The 9,768-nt window shown below is 30.3% G+C and overlaps 1 protein-coding gene and 1 pseudogene across 1 annotated transcript; both read right to left on the reverse strand.

The window, feature by feature from the left end:
• Positions 1-4,287: 4,287 nt before the first annotated feature.
• Positions 4,288-6,768, reverse strand: LOC123268527. Its single transcript, XM_044733685.1, has 3 exons — positions 6,633-6,768; positions 5,955-6,053; positions 4,288-5,376 (listed from the first exon to the last, which is right to left on the reverse strand). Exons 1-3 carry the CDS (start codon positions 6,685-6,687, stop codon positions 4,634-4,636), a joined length of 897 nt encoding a protein of 298 aa, XP_044589620.1. The 5' UTR covers positions 6,688-6,768; the 3' UTR covers positions 4,288-4,633.
• Positions 6,769-8,004: 1,236 nt separating this feature from the next.
• LOC123268532 lies at positions 8,005-8,876 on the reverse strand (annotated as a pseudogene).
• Positions 8,877-9,768: the final 892 nt, after the last annotated feature.

Below are 9,768 nucleotides of genomic sequence, written 5' to 3' on the forward strand. Positions count from 1 at the left end.
ATTAATTTGAACAAATGAATAAACTGTGGCCATTGAGAGTAACTTCACTGCACCGGCATTCGCCTGTTTCCTCGCTCAGGAGCACAGTGAACAAAGGAAAACCACAGAAAACCTGATCCAGATACAGGCGGCCCCAGAATCAAAAGTTCTGCAGCGATCGTTGACAAAAAACTCCAGGATGTTCCGAATACAAGCCTAAGCGAGCTGTTGTATAGATAGTTAGGAGCACGTAAAAGAGGTAGACATGTTATTATGTTAATAAATCGAAGATTGGTTTAATCGTCGCTTCTTTCGTTGATAATCGTGATTTTCTTTGAGCATATTGATTTTGTGGTGAAATTCTATCGGTTTTTTAACGATAGCATATCTTGCGGGAGTAGATTTGTATTTGATCCAAACTTCACTTCTTGCAAAAATCTGGTAAGTTCCAATGAAGCGGTAAAGTCAAGCGTATTCTGGACCGGACTACGACTGTGTCCGTATTTCATTTCGTGGTCTTATATCATTAAAGGCTCCAGTTTCATGACTTGACAGATCGTTAGGATACGAATCATGCATAAAGTTCGGAAGATCGTCCATAACTATATCATAAAACGGATTTCCCTTAGATTCGTTATCAAACACCAGTATACTAGTTGCTGCGTATTTGTGGACTCTGTATTGACCATCAAATACATTGTTGAACGCAGTGACTTCATATCCCGCTACTTCATGAACTTGCAAGGAGCCTTGATATTTATTATTAACTACAAGAACATTATCTCCAACTATGTAATGATTTTGTTCTGATCCTTTGAATTCATTATTAAGCATTATTATTTTATTTCCAGTTATGTTATAAGCATAATTATAACCGGGAAAATGATTGTTATTCAAAATAATTATCGACGCTTTTAAGTTGCAAGGTCTTTCCGCGGCCAGAATAATGAAATTACTTAGTTGAATGATATCTTGCCCCAATGAATATTTATGCAAGTCAGAGCACTTGAGATATCGAATGATTTGACGTTGAGGCGGCTTCGGTGCATTTCCGTTGTTAACTATAGGATTACCCGCTGAATAAATAGAAAAAAATTCAAATATTAGTTATATTTCTTAATTAAACGATAAAAAAAATTTTATTTTTGATTGCTAATACAACGAAAAGAAATAAAATGCAATTTGCTGAATATGAGGCCAATTTGTTGGAAAAAAATATTATAAACTCAAAATAAGTTAGTTAAGTTTAAGAAAAAAAATGAAGAAAGAAGTTCATTACACGCCTTATAAGCGAAGCGAATGAAATAGTGCTCTACTCTCGCTTTACAAAAATCAAGTAAGAACTAAAATTGTCTCTACTTATTTTCTATCGCATTTGTAGAACAATATTTACACATTAATGTCATAGAAAAACACTAGTTTCAACACTTATGATATTTTTAAAAGATATTTTGCTAATTCAATGTAGTTTAATTATAATTAACAATAAACTAGAATCCACTTATCGTTTGTATATTTATATCTATATAAGTAAGGTTCGCTTACAACACATGCGCAGTACCTTTCTTTTCTTGGTAGACAATGGCGCGAAAGACTTAAAAGCATTTGTATTTTATTTCACTATAACTACTTAAAAAAAAAAAGTAATTTACCTTTATTCAGCTGTGTCGATTCATTCTGCAGTGTCGGCGGTTTATTCTGCGGATCCAATTCACTAAGCAGTGTCGATTTCTTTTCTACCGTTTGAAGCGCTAAAAAAAATAGCATGATATTAAAAAGAGTCTTATTGCTGACTTTCAGAGAAACAATAAAGAGAGAAGAATATATTTTTGATTACTAATTTAAAACAAAAAAATAATGTGCACAGCATTCATTTTGCCGTGCAACTCATCCTACATAGAAGGATTTATTTGTATCAAAAAATATTTGTTAATAGTTAACAAATAATTTATTAAAGACCACTTATTAGCATTAAACAAATATTTGTTAGTATTTAAAATAATTTGTTTGTATTTAATAAATCTGATATTCATTTATTAAATATTAATAAATCTTTTTAAATGCTAAGAAATATTCATAAAAGACTAAAAAGTGGTCTCTAATAAATGATTTGTTAAATATTAACAAATATTTTTAACTATAAACAAATCCTTCTATCAGTGTATATTATTCGAAATATTGAAAAATAAATATAATCTTTCATAATGAGTTATATTACTGGCTTTTAAAGACAAAATACAGACAGAATATATTTCTGTTAACAAATGCAACAAGAGGAAAAAATCAAAATAAAAGTTTCGGAATATTTTTTAAAGACAATTATTACTTACATGCATGCTTGACGAGCGTTAGGAGCACAACAATAACTACTGTTTTCCCGAACATCTTCCCAATGCTTCTAAAACTGGAATGCGCTCCCTGCCCTAGTGGATCGGCTTTTATATGATTTATTATCAGTAAATACTTACGGTAAACAATTTTTAATTATGTACTTTAATGGTCAACCACAATTGATAACAACTTAACATTTGACTTAGAATTGCGGGTGGTTAATCACTGATGGTTTTCCCCAAAAAATATTTTGCACGACTCATGACACGAGGCATCAGAGTATGCTTACAATCGAAATATTTTTTAATATTATATAATATTATAAATATTATATTCCCCTCTTGACAACTAATAAATAAAGATACTATTTTAAAAAATGTTTTTTTAAGATAGACACTTATAATGTTCGTTGTAGGAAAGAAGAAATTATCTTCGAAATTACAGATGGTTGACCCTTGCACAAAAATGTCTTACAATCTTATCATTGGGTCTAAGGAATACGGAGTATTACAGGCAATGCTCGTTTCAATTATAAATAATATTACAATATTGATTCTTATTAGCATCCAGTCATAGATAAGTTAAAAGGTATTAATCTGTAAATAGAAATAGACATGTATGGTTGTGAAATGAGCATATAGAACTTTTGTTAAATGTGTAATAAAATTAAGGATTTAATGTATAATAAAAGAAAAGATTTAATATTCAACTTTCCTTATTATCATTTTTTCAAATATTCAGCATTTTGTGACTATTTAAATTTTTTAACGTAAGAATAATAATTGTTGCTCTTTATTTTACAATTGATTCTATGTAATTAATTTTCATGTATTTTTTCAATATTTAGTTTTAATTTTTCTTTAATAACCGTCCAGTTAAGATAAGTTAGCTTAAAATCAAAAACAATTTATAAATAAAAAATCTATTAAATAAACATTTTCTCGTGGACTGAATTGTGAATCTAAACCATTATGGAATCCATCGGAAGACACACAAAAAATTTCATTGAAATCGGTCCAGCCGTTTAGGGGGAGTTCAGTGACAAACGTACGCACAAAAAAAATATATATATAAAGATTAATTAATTTTGCGATTTTTTTTGTCGAATGAAAATTCATCCTTATTTTATTTATTTTAAAAACTCCGGATTCACTCCCTACGCGGAGTGATTAATTATTTCACTCCGGAACTCCAAGTGATGGGAGTGAAATTGGAGTGAAATTCACTCCGGATTTTTTACAGTGAAAGAGTCCAATGGTAATCCATTTCAACGATGGTCTAAGTCGATCAAGGATGTTCGTTGATATCGATATATCGATATCTCGAACTCAAAAGACTAATGAAGTAAATTTTTCGTCTTTTAAGTCAATACTCGAACACGAAATTTTTAATCGCACGCTGATGCAAGGTACTATTGTTTTTGTTATTTAGTACTTTGTTTCTATTTAACGCGTTCTACGGAAGAAGAATAATCGTTGCTCTCTATCTTTTAATCAATGTCTCATAGTTTATTATCATGTATATTAGCAATAGGTAGCTTTCATTTAATTCTAATTAGCATCTAGTCATAGATAAGTTGAAAGTTTTTAATCTATAAGTAGAAATAGAAATGTTTGCTTGTGAAATGAATATGTAAAACTTTTGTTAAATGTGTAATAAAATAAAGGATTTAATATGCAACTTTTTTTATTGTCATTTCTTTGAATAATATTTATGTTACTAAACATTTATCTCAATGCAAAATGAATACCTATAGAGTTTTCAAATCAAATCTTAAATCGTTTTGACTCATTTTAAATTCCTTTTTCTAATCAGAAACTTACATGTTAATTTTTTCTTGAGAGGAGAAATTGAAAGGTATTTAAAATATTCAGAAGTATTGAAAAGGATTCAAATTATCTTATTTCCTATGCTCTTAAATTGATTTTTTTAATCAGGGAAATGATGTTTAACAAGAAGTCATTATTATGCGTCAAAATATTTATTTTATTACATTAATATTATATTATACATACACGATCTTTACATTAATCAAATAATCTACGAATTAATTTGAACAAATGAATAGAAACTGTGGCCATTGAGTAACTTCACTGTACCGGCATTCGCCTGTGCCTCGCTCCGGAGCACAGTGAACAAGAAAACCACAGAAAACCTGGTCAAGATACAGGCGGCTTGGAATCAAGTTCTGGTGATCATTGTAAAAACTCCAAGTGTTCAAATACAAGCCTGAGCGAGCTGTTGTATAGATAGTTAAAGACGTAAAAAGACGTAGACATGTTATTTGTCAATAAATCAGATTGGTTTAATAATCCTTATATCTTCAATTGTGATTTTCATTAAGCAGACGACAAGTTGTAATGAAATTTATCAGTGCTTTATTGGAATGTATAGGAAGTCTAATACTTGGTGCAAACTTCATTTCTTGTGGAAATCTGACACCGTAATGAAGCGATACGTTAGAGTATCCTGTACCAGTTATACTTGAACTGTATTTCATTTGTGGTTTTATATCATTAAAGGCTTCAGTTTTATGATTTGACAGATCTTCAGGATACATATCGTGCATAATGTTCGGGGGATTTTTCAGAACCATATCATAAAACGGATTTCCTTTAGATTCGTTATCCAACATCAGGATATCAGTTGCTGCGTATTTGTGGAGTCTGCATTCACCCTCAAATACATTGTGGATCACAGTGACGTTATATCCCACTATTAAATGATCTTGATAGTTGCCTCGAAATGTATTATTATCTAGAACTACATTATCTCCAGCTATGACATAATATTGCTCCGGTCCTTTGAAATCATTATTTACTATTACTATTTTCTTTCCAGTTATGCGATAATGATTTTGGTCATCGGAAAAATGATTGTTATCCAAAATAATTACCGACGCTTTTATGTAGCAAGGTCTTTCCGCGGCCAGAATAATGAAATTACTTATTTCAATAGTATTGTCTGCCAATGAATATTCAGTCAAATCAGAACAGTTGAGATATCGAATGATTCTACGTCGAGGCGGCTTCGGTGCATTTCCGTTGTTAACTATAGGATTACCCGCTGAATAAATAGGAAAAAATTCAAATATTAGTTTTATTTCTTAATAGAACGATAAAAAAAATTTTATTTTTGATTGCTAATACAACAAAATGAAATAAAATGCAATTTGCTGAACATATGAGGCGAATTTCTTGGAAAAATATATTATAAACTCAAAATAAGTTAGTTAAGTTTAAGAAAAAAAATGAAGAAAGAAGTTCATTACACGCCTTATAAGCGAAGCGAATGAAATAGTGCTCTACTCTCGCTTTACAAAAATCAAGTAAGAACTAAAATTGTCTCTACTTATTTTCTATCGCATTTGTAGAACAATATTTACACATTAATGTCATAGAAAAACACTAGTTTCAACACTTATGATATTTTTAAAAGATATTTTGCTAATTCAATGTAGTTTAATTATAATTAACAATAAACTAGAATCCACTTATCGTTTGTATATTTATATCTATATAAGTAAGGTTCGCTTACAACACATGCGCAGTACCTTTCTTTTCTTGGTAGACAATGGCGCGAAAGACTTAAAAGCATTTGTATTTTATTTCACTATAACTACTTAAAAAAAAAAAGTAATTTACCTTTATTCAGCTGTGTCGATTCATTCTGCAGTGTCGGCGGTTTATTCTGCGGATCCAATTCACTAAGCAGTGTCGATTTCTCTTCTACCGTTCGAAGCGCTAAAAAAAATAGCATGATATTAAAAAGAGTCTTATTGCTGACTTTCAGAGAAACAATAAAGAGAGAAGAATATATTTTTGATTACTAATTTAAAACAAAACAATAATGTGCACAGCATTCATTTTGCCGTGCAACTCATCCTACATAGAAGGATTTATTTGTATCAAAAAATATTTGTTAATAGTTAACAAATAATTTATTAGAGACCACTTATTAGCATTAAACAAATATTTGTTAGTATTTAAAATAATTTGTTTGTATTTAATAAATCTGATATTCATTTATTAAATATTAATAAATCTTTTTAAATGCTAAGAAATATTCATTAAAGACTAAAAAGTGGTCTCTAATAAATGATTTGTTAAATATTAACAAATATTTTTAACTATAAATAAATCCTTCTATCAGTGTATATTATTCGAAATATTGAAAAATAAATATAATCTTTCATAATGAGTTATATTACTGGCTTTCAAAGACAAAATACAGACAGAATATATTTCTGTTAACAAATGCAACAAGAGGAAAAAATCAAAATAAAAGTTTCGAAATATTTTTTAAAGACAATTATTACTTACATGCATACTTGACGAGCGTTAAGAGCACAACAACAACTACTGTTTTCCCGAACATCTTCCCAATGCTTCTAAAACTGGAATGCGCTCCCCGCCCTAGTGGATCGGCTTTTATATGATTTATTATCAGTATATACGTACGTCACTTAAAGGGTAATCAATTTTTAATTATGTAGTCACATGTTCAATCACAATCGATAATGACTTTTGACCTAGAATTGCGAGTGGTTAATAATCACTGATGGGCGTAGCCCAAAAAATATTTTGCATGACTCGAGGCATCAGAGTATGCTTACAATCGAAATATTTTTTAATATTATATAATATTATAAATATTATATTCCCCTCTTGACAACTAATAAATAAAGATACTATTTTAAAAAATGTTTTTTTAAGATAGACACTTATAATGTTCGTTGTAGGAAAGAAGAAATTATCTTCGAAATTACAGATGGTTGACCCTTGCACAAAAATGTCTTACAATCTTATCATTGGGTCTAAGGAATACGGAGTATTACAGGCAATGCTCGTTTCAATTATAAATAATATTACAATATTGATTCTTATTAGCATCCAGTCATAGATAAGTTAAAAGGTATTAATCTGTAAATAGAAATAGACATGTATGGTAGTGGAATGAGCATATAGAACTTTTGTTAAATGTGTAATAAAATTAAGGATTTAATGTATAATAAAAGAAAAGATTTAATATTCAACTTTCCTTATTATCATTTTTTCAAATATTATTTATGTTACAAAACATTCATAACAATTAATACATTCAGTCTCAAAAGTGTTAGAAAATATCTCCCTAATTACTCCGTAACAAGTCTACTTAATTAGAAAAACAAATAATGAGCGCATCATTTTATTTCGAGTAATTTACAAGGATATTTCTTAAAATAAATACACACAAAGTAATAATATACCTTATTTCTAAGACTTAACACATAAAATCATTACAAAATAACAAAAGAAAAATTATACACGGAGCCTGATCGATTAAACCCTTTAAGCATAACCCTTGACTATTTCATAACATAAAGCATAAAGGTCTGGGGAGTTAATAGACCCAGACTTTTGCTCGCTCATCACTTTAACGATATGTGAAAATGAGACTACTTTCGTCTAGCTATTATTAGATGTAAATAACGTTGCTATGGATTAAAATTTTTTAATCGTTAAATCTAAAACATAAATTCCTGCATATTAATGGTTGTCAGTATTAAAAATTTAATAACAATCCTGCTTAAAATTATCATTTCAAGTCGATAAAAATCTAGCTACAACTTTGTCTTATTCTAAATACAATATATAATGTTAGCTTTTGAAGAGAAGTACTTATATATATATGTATTTCACAGATACAGTTCACATTTATTGCCACTTACACACGACATAATTGACTAAATCATATTATGAAGATAGGTCTTAACTAATTGATAACACAGTACAAATAGATCTGAGCGGTTTATAGACCCATGCTTTTGTTCTTGCATCTTACTAAGGACATTTGGCAGTGACAGCAATCCTGTCCTATGGAATTGCGTAATACAGATATCAAACGCACAAAAGACTGAAGAGCTCCCTACACCGTCAAGACAATGGACCAGAATAGGGGGAAATTTCTTTTCAGTCGCTCTGCTCTTTAACTTAACATACGTGCTGTTGACAAAGTGATAAAAATTTATAAATGCATCCGGCTGATGAGGGAACTTGTCCCTTGGCCAAGCGGTGTATTGATAGTGAAAAATCATGCGCTTCTGCTTTGGCTTTAGTTCAGAAGTAATTAGGGTTAACGAAGTCAAAGTATAGTGTGAATCTATCTTAATCGAACTAGTCGTTATCTTAAAATTTTTAGTTGCTAAAACATAGCCTTCTTTAGGAGACCAATATTGATAGCACTTATCAGTAAGCTTGCACGTTAGTACAATAATTTTCACTTTGTTGTCCCACACCGTCTGCCAGAACAGATCACAGTCTTTTTCTCTTGGATATTCGGTACAAATAAACTTCCGCTTGGTTTCATATCCGTCGATGAAACTTGCTCCAGGGATCACTAGATTTTTGGGCTGAAGACCGTGGCAGAGAAACGGCAGGTTTAAGAAGCAGCCGTTCATCTCCAACTTTGTTTTGTCTATGGCTTGTTTCTTCTTCCTGCTTCAAGACTACTGAGTTGTATTCTTTTATGATGCGAGCTTGTGAATTCGGTTCGTCCATGAATCGCAGAAAGTCGTTAAAATTCATGCTTGGGAAGCAGGACGCCATTTTCGAAGATTGTTTTCTTTTGAGAAGAAAAATACTCTGCACTTTAACTTGTAAAATATTGCTTATAATTAGAAGCGTTTTTCAGCACTTGGGCTATGCAAATAGTTTTAACTTCAACCAAGCTAGAAGCATCTATTCGCAAGGGTTGTTGTTTTCAAACTAACGTTTATTTATTAACTAAATACCTCTTTATACCATTAAAAGTACCCTAGTAGAAATGATATCGAGTTTTTAGCCAGTAACTAGCCAGTTTGACTAGACTTAAACTAGTAACTGGCCAGTGTAATATCGAGTTTCTGTCAAGTAACTGACCAGTTTTACTAGAGATCGAGCAAAACATGGCGGCTTCAGTGAAACTGTCAATTTTCAATATTGAGGTTATCAAGGGTTATAAAAATTGTCAAATAAAATAAAAATAATGTTAAATAAACGATATCATATAAATTTTTCATTTATATTTATTTATATTATAAAATAAATAACATCATTAGACTGATAGAATAATCACAATAAATCTAACAATAAAGTAATTGTTTTTAATTGGAGAAAATTAAAAATATTTATTTAGGTTTTCTACTGCCTTCTCAGTCTTTTGAGTTACTCAAAATTACTCCGACAGCTTTTAATTCACACTGTTTTTTAATATTTTTTAAAACAACGACGCGTACAGGTTTATGACTTAGTTGTAGGTGGCGCGATTTCGAGTTTTTACTCGATATCACTGGCCAGTTACTGGCTTATATCGAGTGAAAACTCGATTATTTCTACTAAGGGTATTACGCGCATACTTAGCCAATAATAATAGGTCCCACATATCGTTAAGCTCCAATTTATGGCTATAAAGGTTTGACGTGGGAATGGCAATTCTCCA

The sequence above is a fragment of the Cotesia glomerata genome, linkage group LG7, assembly GCF_020080835.1.
Source record: "Cotesia glomerata isolate CgM1 linkage group LG7, MPM_Cglom_v2.3, whole genome shotgun sequence".
Taxonomy (NCBI): domain Eukaryota; kingdom Metazoa; phylum Arthropoda; class Insecta; order Hymenoptera; family Braconidae; genus Cotesia; species Cotesia glomerata.